The sequence below is a fragment of the Rhinolophus ferrumequinum genome, chromosome 20, assembly GCF_004115265.2.
Source record: "Rhinolophus ferrumequinum isolate MPI-CBG mRhiFer1 chromosome 20, mRhiFer1_v1.p, whole genome shotgun sequence".
In the NCBI taxonomy this organism is placed as follows: Eukaryota; Metazoa; Chordata; class Mammalia; order Chiroptera; family Rhinolophidae; genus Rhinolophus; species Rhinolophus ferrumequinum.
In genome coordinates, this window is record NC_046303.1 from 52,249,141 (window position 1) to 52,266,533 (window position 17,393).

Consider the following 17,393-nt stretch of genomic DNA (forward strand, 5'->3'; position numbering starts at 1 on the left):
CAGATGGGCCCATAGATGTCTCATGTGGATTCTGTACTACAAAATGTGGGCCCTGTGGTTCTGACTGAAGCCAGCTGCTGGTCTGGACCTGTTCCAACTGCACTGCCCCGCCCGCCCACATCTCTGTGCAGCCTGGCTGGTCTCGGGTTAGTAGGTACCCGAAGAATGACTAAGAAAGGGGAGCAGAACAGTTCCACTGAAAGTCAGTTATTTGTACTTGGACTCCTTCGCATCTAAGCTGTATTTTCTGATTATCCAGGCAGTTTATGTTTTCTTGCTTCACAGCCCCATAAGAATCACAGCTCCTAAAAGCTACTACACACCCCCACATAATGCAGACAGCAGCAGTATTTTCTCCAATGGAAGACAGCAATGGAAAACGTCGTGTTTATCGATCCTCAGGCTTGTGAAAGGATGTGTTAGCTCGTGTGCACGTTGCAGAGATCACAAGGTGAGGTGTTCTGCTAGCAGCAAGAACATCAATTTAAAACACAGGATCAGGTGATGGGTAAGGTAGATTGCTCTGAGTGCAGGAGAAAGAGGGCCAGCAGAAGCAAATGGTTCTGTTCTCTTGGTTATCTCAGCCTAAGATGTCTTAGTAAAAGAGGAGGATGTGATTAGAGTTGGATAGCAGGACAACTCTGCAGTGCGGTGACTCAAGTATGGCCACTGGGAAGCCAGAGCAGTTCGTTACCTGGCCCGAGGAAGAACACGGGGGCACAAGCAGCTTTTCCTAACTACATTAATGTTTTTCTTCAGAACTAAGGCTTCTGAAGATTTAACCAAAGTTACTTTTTCTTTTTAATTCTGAAAGATTCAGTCCTAAATCCACACAAAGTTCCGTGAACTATGGATTAGTTTAATCATGAATTGATATAAAAGAGGTTTCTCTCGATTCAAACGTGCAGACAGAAATGCTGTGGAGTCCCACCCACTGGTCGCCACAGCATCCACTGCGCAACTGGCTTCTGCCCCTACAGTAACGAATGAGTAAGGTGGAGGAAGTCTGGACTTCTGCGGACTGTCTACGTGACAGTGCTGAGAAGGAAGTATCCAGAAAGGTATGTACACCCATTTTCTGCTTTTCTTGGCTACCAAGGCAGAACCCTCAAACCTGCTGACAACTACTACGTTAACACTTCCCCAAGTATGTTTTAGAGAATATTCCAATGAATGTTAAGAAAGTTTCATTTAAAAGCAGTTTGTGTAGTCAAACAAATTTGAGAAACTCTAACTTAAATCTAAACAGGTTTTTCTTTACATCACAGGACTTATTGGAGCCTTTAATATTCTAATGCACATGATGAATCTCCAAAAAGGGAATTAATAGAAGTTTCTGAAACATTCATCTAAAAGCCACATTTTTTTCAAAACACCTTTAAGGTTAGTGTTCGATTTACTTAATTTTCTGCTTTATTGACATCTCAGACTTTTATTGTTCCTATATTACAACAGGGAGGCCCTCAGAACACCAATCATCTGGAACAAAGCATGAATTAAGGAGAAGCTTTATTTATTGAGGTTCATATTGATCTGTTTGTTCCCCAGGGCTTACTGTAAGGTATCAAGAAGGCTTAAAGACCAGAAATTTGAGCTGGGTCTCAATTCCTAAGACGAGTTTTACAATAAACCTTCATTAATTAATTTGAAGGATATTCTAGCATCTTAGGATTTGCCCAAATTTAAATGATGAGGCCCCAACCACATCAAAAATACTGACATAAATGATTTCTGTTTAGCCAAATTTTGAGTTAACTTCTTTCCACAAAACAGACAATTGTAAGTTAACTATATTGCACAGGACTCAACCACAGGTCCTCACAGCGTCTCCATCAGCATCCCTCTGATGGAGAATGCTATCACAGTAACTACTGAAATTGGAAAAATGTTGGGAGTGAGGGAGTGATGAGCAAGGATGCGTTTGGATAAGTAAAGCTAACTCTGTATCGAGACGTCATCAAGATCAAATGAGGACGTTTCTGCAAGGTGGAGGAGAACATCAAGTTCAAAACTATCAATACTGAAAAACATTTCTTTTGGGGTATAATCTCATGGTTATTTCAAACATGCGTTAATTTGCAAAGTATAAGGAAGGAAAGTAGAGAAAACAGTAAGGAGATTAAACCCAAAGCCAAAAGAAAAAGCTTTATTTAGAGAAGCCATAAAATGTATTATCTAAACCTGGATACTTTTGAGTGCAAGACGGGGGTACTATTAATAAGTACTATTAGATGCATGATTCCTGGGCAAACTGGAATGTATGGTTATTCCAACTACAGCCAGAGAATGCTAATGGTAGGGGGAGCTTTAGAATAATTGATAATGATAAGGTCCTCTTTCTACCCTACCCTCCCATTAAGAAATATTTGTCAACCAAAACGAAAAGTAGATAGTCATTTGAAAGGGAGAGGGGTCGCTGAAAATGCACCTGTTGCCTTACTAAGCTTATTAACATGTATGAATATCATCTTCAAACATAAAAACCACCTGATACCTGAGACATGGGTGAGTGGGTCACTCCAGCAGAACCTGCAGAGGCTACCTCAGGCTTGAAAGGGTCAAAGTCCAGATCCAACAACGTCTCCTCTTTCTTCACCTCAGGGACTTCGTTCTGTTAAAACAAAATATGTATGATCTTGAATCTGATAAGACTTCATGACATAATCCATGCATAATCCTCTAATATCAGTCGATATCCACAAAGCAGGCTTTGATACCTTACCATTTCGGTGGCTCATCATGTGTTCCCAGAGTTGCTAACTAAATGTGATGAGGGGGAAACACTAATTCCGGCCAACTATAACCCAAGACCCCCAGGAACGTGGCCCAGATTTCAGTTCCTGTCCTTTGTCCAGCTTCAAGTCCAGCCAACAATGTCTGAGAGATGTATCCTGATGCCATCAAGACCTAAGGAATTTCCTTCTCTGCTATTTCAGAAATCTCAGATCAAGGATTACAGATGACCAGATGGATACAATGGGCCAAGGCTTTGACCCATTATAGTGACCCACTGCTCTTATGTCCCCTGTGAATCTAAATCTAAAAATAAGGCATCAGTGTCTACTGTGGGATGTGACCACATCCCACCGCCTCATCCTCTCAGAGGTACCCTGTCCCTGGATTTCGTTATTATATAATCCATTCTTCATCCACAACTGTTTGTCTCAACTGTGTGCATGCGGGAGGGAGAGAAAGAGAACCATGTCCCCCAACTTTCACTACAAAATGAGCTCCTACTCCAATAATATTCTTGGATTAGAAAGAAAGTTAGTCAAATAAGACATAGAATGAAAGTCCTGCTATGATAATAGCAAAAAAAGTTATAATCTAAACATTAACATTTGTTCATTTAATATGGTACCGTGATATAGGAAAAACAATTTGGGCCTAACCCAAGCTCAAGTCACGCAGTAAAGGCCAAAGCTGAAATAAAGTCCCCCAAAACTATACCCCAGTGAGGAGAACTGTTGTCAGTTTTCACACAATTCAAGTTACGTGCATTTGGTATTTGATAGAAGCTTCAATTTTGACCTGTTATCTAAAAACTGAAAGGTCACAATGATGGATGAAGTATTATGTAACAACACATGTTTAGAAAAAGATTTTAAAGAACCGTTCTTAATTAGTATTAGTCATAAACTAAAGTTTTTAAACTTGAAAATATATGGAAAGCTTGGGGGCATAACAGATAATACTTTTTTAGTATACTCATACTCACTGTAGAAGGGAATCTGCATATGTGTCATAATATTGGTCTTGAGTTATCTGTTTTGCAGCATGATTACTCCTCATATATACTTTTTAAATCTCACAAGGATAACGCTTTTCTGAGATCCCTCTTTCTTTAATAACTACAATCACAAAACTGTTAACTGATTCCCTTGGCCTCTATTCAAAGTTTGTTTTTCACTCATTTTTATATTAGTACAAATCATATTTATAATATTGTGAAAAGACTTGTATTACACTAAGAACGCGCTAAGCACTTTGTGAATGCACTTTGTTGCAGACTAACAATGACAACACTATCACTGCCTTTAAAGAATGACTTTAATATTTTCCTAACTGCATTTTATCTGCCTTGTCTAATCTTTCCCAAAAATGAGGGGCAGATAGCATCATTGCCCCACGTGGGGATGAGGAGGCTGGGCTAAAGGAGACTCTCTCCTGCCCTGGGTCTCTCTGCTCCACTGCAGGCAGGCAGGGCTGAAGTCAAATAACTCTGACTCCAACGCTCTCCCAGGCTGCTGCCAAGACCCGGTCCCACATCTCTCAAACATGGGCCCTGAGGACCTGCTGAGGAATTCTCCATGCTCTGCAAGTCCTCTGTAAAAAATGTAGGCTGTACAAATATGTCCATTAGTCTCTTATGAGCCTAATGGATCCTTGAAGGAAACTCAAATGGAAAGTTAGAGATCATGGAGGAAAAGCGGCATTAGACTATAATGGGCTTACTGAGACTTTGAGATAAATTTGAGTGTGCACCCCAATTTTGCCAATAGCTAGTTGTCTCTCTCTGGGCAATTAATTCATCTTCATTGAGCCTCCATTTCTTCATGCATACAATGAGAATAATAATACCCAGTAAGATTTGCATGAGTAATAAAGATAATCAATGCATTGTACATAATATATAGGAGATACTCAAAATGGAAATGGAAGCTAATGTTGTTAATTATTAGTAGCAATTATGTATATCTGCATAAAATTACCATCATCAAATATCCATAATACCAGTTTCACTGTCTTCAAAATGTGTAGCTGGCTCCTTCAGGCTCAATGTCTATTGGGTTTTGTTCCCTTAATCTTGAGAATTGTCCCTTAAGGCACTCATATCAAAGAGTATTTGATAGAAGTACACAAAGAGCACAAAGGGGTTGTCAGTTTATGGAGTGTTCTATGAAAGGGCAGAGAAGCACTCAGAAATCTCTCATTATATGACGAAGCACAGTGACATGGAATTACCTTTACACAACAAAAGAAAACAAATCTTTTCTCATTCCTTATACCTACATCACCGTCAGGGTAGATCAGATGTGGTCTCAACATTCTTAAGCTTTTGTTTTATCATCAAAAGTCTGGAAGAGGTGACCTGGGATGTGCTCCTAAAAAAGAGACTAGATATGGAAACCATAGTGGGGGAAAATGTCCAATGGACAAATATTGCCAATTATAACAATCTTCTTGCTATTATTTCATGAAGTGTCTTCTACTAGGGACATCTCAGATTATAATTAAGGTACTGGACTTCTTCCAGTATAGGTGTACAACTCTAGCATAAGCTTCACTCCTTGCTATGGCCTCATGACAGATGGAGTTTACTTCCTTATCCTTTGACTTGGGGGTCACCATATGTCACGCTTTGGCCAATGGATGTTAGCGGACATAATACAAGCAAAGGCTTGAAATGTGCTTGCATGATTGACTTTCTTTTTCTATATTCCGGCCATTCATCGTGAAAAGCACAAGCTTTGGGTAGCTACTGGGCAAGGAGGATGGGAGGCACATAGAGCATGCCTGGACTCACTGTAACTAAGTTTCTGAAAACCAGTGTTAAAGAGAAGTTCTTAAAAGTGGTCAGAGACAAAAAGACATCACTTACAGAGAAGCAACATAAGAATAACAGCAGATTTATTACCATAAATAATGCAAGCAAAAAGATGGTGGAGCAATATATTTGAAGAAACTGTCAACCTAGAATTTTGTGCCTCTTGAAAATATTTAAAAAAAAACAAAAATGGGATAAAGATTTTTTTTCAGACATGCAAAAGCAGAAATAATTCATTACCATAAGATTAGCACTGCAACTATTATGCAAAGACTTTTTTTTTTTCAGGTAAAAGAAATGATACCAGATGGAAATATGGATCTACACAAAGGAATGAAAAGCACCCAAAATGGTAATGTCATAAGTAAGTATACATGACTTTTCTTATTACTTAAATCTCCTTAAAAGACAATTGACTGCTTAATCAAAAAAGATAAAGTAATGTGAAGTTTATGCTATACATAAAAGTAAAATCCTTTACAAAAATAACATAAAAACCAGAAGGAAAGACTTGGACTTTGTATTAAAATAAAAAAACTTCTACTCTTCAAAAAGTACTAAGAAAATGGCAAGTCAAGACACATACTGAGAGTAAACATTGCAAATCATATACATATATATGGTAAAAGACTTGTATCCAGAATATATAAAGAACTCTCAAAACTCAACCAAATAAATAAACAAACAAATAAATGAAGAAAGATTTTTAACAGACACCAATGTCCTCCAGACTGATCTATGTTGTTGGCAGATGGCAGAATTTACTTCTTTTTTTAAGGCTGGATAATTTCCATTGTGTATATATATCACATTTTCTTTATCTAGTTATGTGACAGACACTTAGGTTGTTTCCATAATTTGGCTATTGTGAATAATGCTGCAATGAACATGGGAGTGCATGTATCTCTTCAAGATACTGATTTCATATCCTTTGGATATTAACTCAGAAATGGGATTGCTAGATGATATGGTAATTCTATTTTTAACCTTTGAGAAACCTACGTGCTGTTTGCATAATAGTTGTATCATTTGATAAGCTAAAAAGTAGACTGAGATATAAATCTTTGCTTCACTCCCTCTCTTGACTTTGTGACCTGCGACTAACAACCACTGAGTCAATGGAAACACTTCAAGTCGTCCACTCGTCCGCCTGCTAGAGCCATGTTATGTTGCTTCTCAGATTCGGGAAAAATGACAGAAACTCTTTTCTGCCTCCTCCCCAGATTCAGAGAAAACTATGTAAATAAGGCTGAACCCCCAAAATGCACCCCCATAATGTCTATGGTGGGTGGTTCTTGCAAAATTGCCAGGCAGGCTGATGGACGTGACACACAGCCAGTAAGTTATAAAAGGTGCTTTTCCCTCACTCCCAACAGCTTTGCAGTCGTGCACAAAGACCAGCTAAGTTAGGGTGAGTGGCTCTAACTGTGTCACTGCAGAGGCAGTAGCTAGAGACGGTGCTGTTCTGAAAGGTGCTTCCTCTCCCTCACCCCCAACTCTTGCCTTTTCCCATCACGCTCACTCAATAAGACCAGCAAAAGTTAATGCTCTTCGAAGTACTTGGGAGCCTCTTCCAGCATTTGTAATTTCAAAAAGTGCTCTGACACTTTTTTCGCCTCACCATGAAGGACCCTTATCTATGAGCCAGCAAATTGCAAATAAAAACACATCTTAAAGAAAGAACATTCTTGAATGCCATCGTTATTTCACAACTAGTCTACAAGCCGTGTTTTCTCTACTTCAGTTGCTTCAACTGCTAAATGGAGACGTCCTCAGCTAAGCACACTTGGTGTCTAGGTGACCATATTTTCTCTATTTGCGATAGAATTGGAAGGAGGATCTTGAAGAGTCCAAGAGAAAGCAACTTGAGAGTAAGGAATTATCCCCCTAAAACACTCACGATTGAAAACTGATAGAGAGAAAGGGAGAAGGAAGCCGAGCTGTTAACAAACACAAAGGGACAGAACAACTTGAAAATGAAAGCTGCTCAAGTTTGCTGCCAGGGCAGCGGTGGATGCTACATAATCATTTGGCTGGAGACAGTTGTTCCTGGCGGCATCTGCAAATCCACAGGCATCATTTGTTGGCGCACTGACAAACATGCAAATCCCCCTCCTCGAAGGAGCTGCTAAATCACATTTCAAGCCCTAGATAGCTTACCAAGTCCAGCATCCATATGAACGACAGAAGAAGGAAAACAATTAGCCAAAAGCATTGGCTCTACTGATAAATGGCCTCGAATAGGATGACAAATCATGATCTGCCACACACTGCTTCTGCGTTTTTATTTTATGAGTCTTCTGGTATCAGTCCATTATTTTTGGCTGTAATTGGGATGTTGTACACAGTGTGATTATTGATGTCCTCAGTAATTACAGTATTGCGTTTGCACCCCTTGCAAATTGTAAATATTATTTCTGACCCTCAGAACACTGCGAGGAAATGATATTGGCATGACTTCTCTGGGGACTTTCACTCTTTAAATAGAGCTGGCTTCGATGGCATGAGGATCAGCTCTGGAAGTCAAAACCATTCGCTAGGCAGTGGGACAACCAAGCTGCTCGCAGGGACATGTCTGTAGCCCACCAAAGGTAACTGCACCCAGGTGTCTTTGAAAGCAGGGAGAATGCTGACGTTTCCTTTTGCCAAATCATGTAAATGAACACATTTACCCCTGCTGAAGGGCCAAAGACTTAAAAATATTCACCTCTTTTAATTTCATTTTCTTATGCTCTACTAGGATGCAATATGAAAGAAATAATAGAAGATGCAAAGATGAATTCATAAATATTGATATTCACCAAAGTGCTGGTGAAATAATGCAAAAAGTTGAAGCAATCTGTGGTCACAATCAGGGGTTGCTATATCCATCTGATAAAATACTATGGATAAACATTTTTTTGACAAGATAATATTATGACATGAAAAAATGTTCAGTGAGATTAAGTAGAAAAGTCAGGAATACTTAACAACACAATCTGAATTTCATGGTGCAAAATTGATATGTACCTAAGGGGAAAAAAGACTGAAAGAAATAAACCAAAATACACTTATGGCTAAGTCAGAACGATATGATTTAAATTATTAAAATTCTTCATTTTATACTTTTTGGTATTTCCCCAATTTTCTTCAATAAGTATGTTAGTCTTAATATTCAAAAATAACTTGAGTACTTTCATTTAAGACTGCTTTCGACATACCAAGCAAACCTGAATGACAACTAAAATTATACCGCTGGCTCTATCATCTGCCTTTCTTCTGAGCTGATCCTTGAGAGCCCCTCGGCCATGGTACTTCATGGAAACCCCACCTCTGTACGAGGCACTCACCTGGGAAGGAGTCGTCACGTTGATTTCTGGAACAAAGTTGTCCTCAAAGAAACTGATGATGTTCTCCTGCTGCAGTTCCTTTGTTGGGGTGACTTTAGGCAGAGGTGGGACAGGGGGCCCTTTCCTTGTCTACAAAGCATTAAACACAAACAAACAGTAGTTAATTCAACAAAAGATGACATGAGAGACATGCAGAAATGTCACGTGAACAAAGCTGGGATGACACACTGAACACTGACCAAAATTCCTGTGTGTATATAGAAATAAGCCCAGTGATTCAGGTCAAGAATGCCGTCTGCTGGGTGGCTCTGAGCACTGACAGGCACTGGTCCAATGAGAAAAATTCAGACTCTGAGCGTCCATTCATCTCAACAGAAGGGCTACACACAGGGTCGTGGGGCCAGGTGCCTGTGCCTCAAAAGTTAAACTGAGGCAGTACCTTCTGTGAAGCAAACTGAAAATGATTTCTCACTTCAGCAATAAATCAGAATTTTAAAATTAACATCAGATAAGATCGGGCACGTTCAGGGTGGTATGGCCGTGAGCACACAGTACAAGATACAGATGATGTATTACAGAAATATCTACTGGAACCCCTATGTAACTTTACTAACCATTGCAATTCTAATAAATTTAATTAAAGAAAATAATTTTTTTTAAAAAAGAGGGCAGGCTCTGCCAAAAAAAAAATAAAAATAACATCAAGCAAGCTTTCCACTGGAATCAGTGAGACCACCTATAGACAGCATACATTTCATTTTCCACCCCAGTATTTTCAAAAGAAAGAACTTTAAGGGTCTGTCTGTTACACGTATCTTCCTCTGACTGCCGTTAGGTTCAGCCACACGCATGGAAGCTTGGACAGAACCGGACCTCCAGGTTTCTTGCAGAAACTTTATTTTCACCCAAAGTTGGGAAGATTACGGTGGAAATTCCTCTCTATATTTACCTTTCCCTGGCCCTTACTGCTCCTTTCATTTGTTTCCTACACTTTTGTTGAGTGTCTGTCTATTTATGTGTGATATAGGACAGGTGATAACAAAAAAAAATGTAAAATTGAGTAACACGTAACGGCTTTTCTTGGCCATACTTGCCTCAAGTGTCACTTAAAGTGCTACAGGAGGGAAGTTTCGTGGAGAAGGTAGGATTAAATGGAGCCTTGAAGGAAAGGAGGGGAGGAGAGTGGGCGAGCCTGAGGAAGCTGAGGTTGTGGAACAAAGTCTCACTCAAGCATAGGGTGTGTGAGGAAATAAAAATCCAAGTAACAGAATGACTTAATTCCTTAGTTACAATCACAAGGCCTAAAGCTTCACACCTCAGTCTCCCCAACCGGAACTCCTCTCAATGCTCAGCACTGTGGGACTCTCATGGTGGGGTCATCTCACCACCTGTTCTTCCAGTCGCCCCAATGTAGGTGATCTCTTCCTACCTGCGAAGGTGACCGTGGCCGCACTGGTGCGGGAGAAGCAGGCGCCAGCGTATGATTGGGACTGGCTGTGGGGCTTGGGATGGGGGACGCCTCCTCCGGCGGTGACGGTGTCTTTGCGATGCGGAGAGGACCCGAATCACTAGATGAACACATGAGATTTAAGAAAGGGGCTTTCTAAGGGGCAGTACTTACTTATCAGGTGTCCTCCATCCCAGAGACATCCTGAAGCCTAACAGGTGCTGTCTGTTATCTACACCCACTTCCACGTTAATTCTGGTTATTAACAGTGATGTGGTAATTAGTACCATTTATTGACTGACCACTGTGTGCCAGACCCTGTTCATATATTATCTGTAATTGTCACAATAGGATTGCAGAAGGGTTAGAAATCCCTAAACTGACTTCATGATTTGCTGGGTCTGAATTCAGGCCTTAGTAAAGCAACCCTCTCTTCTTTCCACTGTGCCAAACAGGCTCTGCGCGACTCTTCCAAACACAAGCTGAATTAAATGAACTAATTTCACTTTTGATTTACAGGGAAATCTTATTCTGTCACAATCTATAGAAAAACCTACCCAGAAAATTATAAATTTCATGTCAAAAGGCATCCGTTAGGATAATGTTAATTAAGATTTTGTAGGAATCCTTTTAGATAACATTTAAAAATTAATTCATTAACTGTTTCTCTTTCTATACCGCATAGAACAATGATTCAACTCAAGTACCTTGAAATATGCAAACAAATTACATGAGGGACGAGAGTCAGAAATAGTTACTGAGAACACACCACATCCCTGACAGGGCCAGGGCCAAATGCTTGTGACCAGCCCAAATGCGATGATTAAGAAGGCACTCGGGACACATCCTGCTCTCTAAGAGTTTCAAAGGGCTACAGATTGAGAGAACAGGATCTGCACCCCAAATAAATGAGCATGTACACAGCAGCATGGTCTGCACAAAGGAATGGGTCCTGTAGAGAAAACACAGACACACCCTGTGACTGGGCTCTGTGCCTGCGACCGTGGCCTCTGCCGGAAGCACAGCCCCATGTACGCTTATAGGGACAGGTCCTACAAAGCTCACTCACCACCTCCTTCTGAGGAGGAACATTGGGGAAGAAAATGAAAGGACCATTTGTTAAGTGACCGTGGCCCCACCCTCTTCATTGTATCTGATTCTACACAGATTCATTTGTCCCTTTCACCCCTCTGTAAGAGAGCAAGCCTGAATTTTTTTTTTATGTATTTCATTTCTAAAACACCCAAACTTATTATGACATTATAATTCTTTCTTCATTCCTAGCTGTATTGGACAGAGTAGCTCTACCCTTTCCATGTATTCTTTTAGGCAACGTTCCTTCCCTTAGAATGAAAAGATGCCCTCAGTGCTCACTTAGTACTGCAGACATAGAAGACTGTGAACACAGTTAATCCAAAGAGCAAAGGATAACAATCTTAGCTCCCTCCAGGGAGATCCACGCACTGACGTAGGGAGATGCTGGCGCATGTGTAGGAGTGCACGTATTTTTGTAAATGTGTGTGTATGAGTGTATACACTAATGTTAAACTTGCAAATACAGACTGTCATGACTGCATATTACTTTAAAGTCATTTAGTTCGATAGCATCTTTTGTATTTCTTTCTTTTTATTGATTAAAGAAAATGAGATCTTTAACCAGAGAGGCTGCTGGACTTACTCAAGAAAGGCAAAGCACGTTAACTGCAGAGTCACAAAACTGAAAGCTGGGTCTTTGGACTTCCAGCCCAAGGCTCCCTAACCTGCATACATAATGCCTGAGAAGGCGGGAGGAAGAGGGACTCCAAAATCACAGGAGAAAGCAGGTGTGCAGCCAAATCATGGTAACGCAGACGATTCACCTACAGATCACGGGGCCTTCAGTGTAACTGGCTGGCAAACTCAACTACCCACAGGCAATACAAGCAAAACTACACAGTGTTTGTGAGGTGAACTTAGGAGATAAGATGAGAGCAATGTCGACTTCCTCTTTCCTTTCCCCAAAACGGATTCATTAAAAACGTCATCACCAATGATCAGTATCAGGACTAACTGTTGTGAGTTTGGGGAATTCCTTTCTTTTCCAAAGAAAGTAACAAGTGCACAACTAGAAATTACATGTTAAAAATGTATACGATTGCTCTTAGGTCCCATGGAAAGCAGATAGGCAGACAGTTAATTCTATTGTGACAATGACAAAAGCCCATGGTGGGTAAATCCATAGAAAGATAAATGTAAACGGACAGAACTAAGGCTGGTGTCAGCCTCTACATGGAAATGCTCCTTCGTTTCAGATTTTTATAGGAAGAGTAAAATACTACAGACTGGTACAGACTTCACAAATTGCCACAAGCACTGCATCAAAGGTGAACAGTCATGAACTTGGCTCTGATGAACATGGCCCTACCTGGGAGCTCCTTGAATGGTGAAGGCCTTGTCAGCGTGCTGGTCGCCCAGTTTCGTCATCACTTCATACAATTTGTGGCAAAGCTAATGGGACAGAGGCAACTTGTCTATTAGCTGCAAGTCATTCTGGTGCTTATGCAGGTTATTGTCCCCGACTCCCAGGGAACTGCTTATTGAAAAGCTAAGAATCTTATAATAGTATGGATGGTCTCTGCATATGGTCCAATTTAAAATTCATGTCAAAACTGAACAGCCACAAACACAAATAAAGTAAAAAAGTGTACAATACATTTATTAACCAGAGTACAGAGCAGAAAACAAAAAACTATTGCTTACCTTGATTCTACCAGAGATAAAGTTATCCAACCACCCTGCTACACTAAGAAAATACCACACAGCTGTTTATTGACAACACAGTTGTTGATTATCTGAATATTTGGAGACCAATTTTTCCTCAACCTAAAGTGCCACTTGAAATTCTAACTTTAAAAACTGACTAAAAAAAAGAAAAAAACTGTGAGACTGTGACAATGAAAAAAATGATTTCAGATGAAAACTAAAAGCTGCCAATGATTCATGACAGCATTTTTGTAAACCTAAAAACTAAAATCTTTGCAAGATATAGAGAACTATGTGGTCACAACAAATTGTAGAAATATTACTGAGAGTAAGTATACACTATTATAAAAAACATGTAAGTGAGCGAATTCTTTGCATAAGGCTATGCCATTTCATTTGCTTCCAGAACAGATGTTTATTCACTTTATATTCCATAAGTAAAAATAATCATCATTACTCACCACTGCAATTTCCTTATGAAATTTGGCCTCAAGGCTAGAGACATTTTTGAAAGTATTGACATAAAATCCAACTCGTCTATCATGTGGAGATACAAACAGGAAAGAATAGAAGTCCAGTTAGCAAAACTGTATTTTTAATGGCAATTAAATATATTAAAAACAGGTTTCATTTATGTAATTTTGAGTAACATTGGGTTAAATAGATCCAGAGATGAAAGAATAGTTGAGTGATAAATCCATTCACCAGTAAGACTTGCTTTTTCTACACTTGTTTTCTACCATGTTCCACTCAATCTTTTTTTTTTTACTTTATAAGACTAGTTTATTTGGAGTTCCTTCATCTTTTATTTTTCAGCTTTACTGAGATATATCTGACAAATAAAATCACTCAGATATTTAAAATGTACATCATGGGGACTTGATATACATATACATTGTGAAAGGATTCCCTCGTCCGGTTAATTAACACCTCCATCACCTCACATTTATTATTATTTTTGTTGTTGTTGTTGTTGTTGTTGTTATTATTATTATTATTATTATTATTATTATTATTTTGGTGAAAACTTTTAAGTTTTAGATTTTTAGAAAATTGCAATTATATAACACAATGTAATCAACTATAGTCACCCCTTTTACATTAGACCCTTAAACTTTATTCATCTTATAGCTGAAAGTTGGTACCCTTTTACCCACCTCTCCCTGTTTCTCTCACCTCCAGCCTCTGGCAATCACTTTTCTACTTTCTGTTTCCATGAGTTTGCCTTTTATTTTTTTTGAGATTTCACATATAAGTGATACCACACAGTATCACCTCACACCTATCAGAATGGCCATTATCAAAAAGACAAGAAATAATAAGTGTTGTTGAGGATGTGGAGAAAAGGGAACCCTCATGCACTTTTGGTGAGATTGTAAATTGGTGCAGCCACTGTGGAAAACAGTATGGAGGTTCCTCAAAAAATTAAAAATAGAACTATCTTATGACCCAGCAACCCAGGATCTCGAAGAGATATATACACCCCTATGTTCATTGCAGCATCGTTCACAATAGTCAAGTTATGGCAAGAACCCAAGTATTCATCTCCATCAATGGATGAATGGATAAAGAAGATGTGATAGACAGACAGGGAGATAGAATAGTGTGTGTGTGTGTGTGTGTGTGTGTGTACAGATTATTCATCCGTAAGAAAAAAGGAAATCCTGCCATTTGCAACAAGATGGATGGAGCTTGAGGACATTATGCTAAGTGAGATAAGCCAGAGAAAGACAAATGTTTCACTGTTCTATATCTACAGCGATCACGTGTCCCTCATTCCACATATTTTTTCTTTAATTGATTTAGATTATATACATCTATATACCATCTAGATGTTTGTGTATTTTTGTGAACATATACACACACACCACACACACACACACACACACACACAAACTTACACATAAATATACATATACATAAACATATATTCATAAAGAAAATCCTGGCACAGTGTGTTTGGGAAATATAAGTACTATTCCCGGTCAGACCAGAAGCCTGGAAGATGAGAGCCTGGTGATATAGACCAGTGCTCTGGAACAGACCACGAAGTACAGTGTTTATTTGTAGCCCCCACCATGTTTGAAATAAGGGAAAAGAGAGGGCCTGGACCTGCATTTGAGAAAATGAAGGCAGCAGTTGGATGGGAGAGGACAGACTGCAGATGCCTGGACAACCCTGTGCAGAGGGACCCAACTCGTTACATTGTTTGCAGAGTTTCCTGGGCACTTAAAGTGGCAGCCCAGGACCCCTTTTCTAGGACCCTGGACAGTAATTTCTTAGAACTTTCCTTATTCAATTACTCAACAAAGGGCCTATCCAACTCTGGATGCATGCCGAGTGGTGGGCTAAGGTGGCTCCAGGAACCAACAATCCCGTTAGTGGAGGCTGATTAGTCCCATTCACATTGGTTAGGAGAGAGAAGCAGATTTCAAGATAGCATATAAATGTTCAAGTTATCACAAAAGACCATACATGACTAAATATCCAAAATGAATATATCGGATGAAGAGAGCCAAAGGAGCTGAGAGCTGAAGTAACGAGCCCTGTGCCAGCTGCAAACATCTGTTTGAGAGGACAAACTTAGGTTGCCCTGAAGAACAGGTCAGATTTAAACAGAAGGAGAGTGCGGATGGGGGAAGAGTAGTTGAAATTGATTAGTGAGTACTGTTTTATTTTCATTCATTTTTCACTATGATAACCAAACCCTAAAGAAGATCTATGAATGAAAACTGTGCACAGCTTTATTTTTAAAATAACTTTCTTGAATGTAAATGCTGTGTGAAAGGCACACACAACAGAAGGCTTTGATGCTCACGACCACACTGCTCCCTCCAGGGCTCAGCCTCCATAGTGCCTCGACTTTGAATTTGATGGTATACAAAACCATCGTAAATTTGATGGGCAAGAATCAGCATCTCACCAACTTTTAAATTTATATTCCTTTAATGAAAGTTAACACTTGTTTGTTCATTTATTTATTGCCCATTTGCATTTCTCCTTTTGTGAGTAATCTACTTTTTTTTTTTTTTTTTTTTTTTTTTGCTTATTTCTTAGTGCTTGTTTCATTCTTATTTATTTCTAAGGGATTTTATATTAAACATATTGAACCTTGGATACATTTAGCAAAAACAAGAATTTCCATTCTTCTATCTTTAAATTTTGTTTTGTGATCTACAGCATATATATCAACTTGTTTATATCAATTATTATTTAGAAAAATAACTGGGGCAGTCTAGAAAGAAATACCTTGTTTAGAATGACTAAACAAACATTTATAATTTTCTAATATTTTGATAGTTTCTTTATAGAAATAAATAAACTAGGAGAATTTAATTTAGAAAAAAGTGTTCAACATTTTTGATGCAACTTATCATTCAGTGATATTCTCCAATTTATGAAATGAGAGACTCCTTCCAAGAAGGGATTGCCTCACTATAAAAGGCCCAGCACCTACTACAGCAGCTGGCACAGAGCAGGCCTGCAGTAAATATTCCATGAGTGAACAAACAAACGAATGAACAAATGAATGAATGAACAAACGAACAAATGACCATGCCAATGAATGAACAAGTGTGGCACTCACTGCACTAGAAGGGCATGTTCTGACTGTAAACTTAGCTTGTGAAAAACTAGTGTCACCAGCAGTGAAATACACATCCACAGAGTCCCAGACTCTGAATTCTTATATTATCTGCTTGGGAGGTTTCACTTCACAAGTTTTTCATCAACAAGGGACTCTGAGATTTTAGCATCTCCCTAAAGGACTTCTTTGAGGCATCTTCAGGTCCCTTCTGGTTGGTTGTCAACACCAACTAAATTTCTTTATTAAGAGGTTTCTTTGTTCTCGGAAACAGTAGAAAAGATTAACAGCTGAGCTTAACACAATCACAGCTCTCAGGCCAGGACACCCTCCCTCTGCACTGCCATAAGGAAACCTGACTCTCCTTGGGGGTGCTCCCTGCTTCCCCCTGGGCCCTCAACAGTGGAGGAAGTGTAGTCCCCTGCCACCCCTCACTCACCATGGGATGGAGTGGGAGAAAGAAGAGTTTTCTTCCAGCTTTCGCCTGATCCTCTGAGCTCATTTACATGCCTCTGAGATTTATGCATCCACATTCAACCTGTTCACAGCTCATTTATCAACCTCCCTGCCACCCGGAACCCTCCTCCTTACTCAACCCCATTCACTATCCGCAATGGCATATGCCTAATGGTTTCCCTCTCTCTCCTTCACCAAATCTTAACACTAACACAGAGATTCATCTGACTATGCAACCAAATAACAAACTCCTACTCCCTGACCTCCCTGACCCCAGTATCCCTATCT

At 39.5% G+C, this 17,393-nt stretch overlaps 1 protein-coding gene across 1 annotated transcript in view; it reads right to left on the reverse strand.

Annotated features, from left to right (window-relative positions):
• The window catches only part of AMPH (amphiphysin), a 222,052-nt gene that overhangs the window by 43,994 nt on the left and 160,665 nt on the right, over window positions 1–17,393 (reverse strand). The window contains exons 8-12 of the mRNA XM_033088761.1: window positions 13,528–13,603; window positions 12,729–12,811; window positions 10,307–10,445; window positions 8,878–9,006; window positions 2,495–2,611 (exon numbers count right to left, since the gene is read on the reverse strand). Coding sequence (XP_032944652.1) covers window positions 2,495–2,611; window positions 8,878–9,006; window positions 10,307–10,445; window positions 12,729–12,811; window positions 13,528–13,603 — 544 coding nt within the window. The remainder of the gene's footprint in view (window positions 1–2,494; window positions 2,612–8,877; window positions 9,007–10,306; window positions 10,446–12,728; window positions 12,812–13,527; window positions 13,604–17,393) is intronic.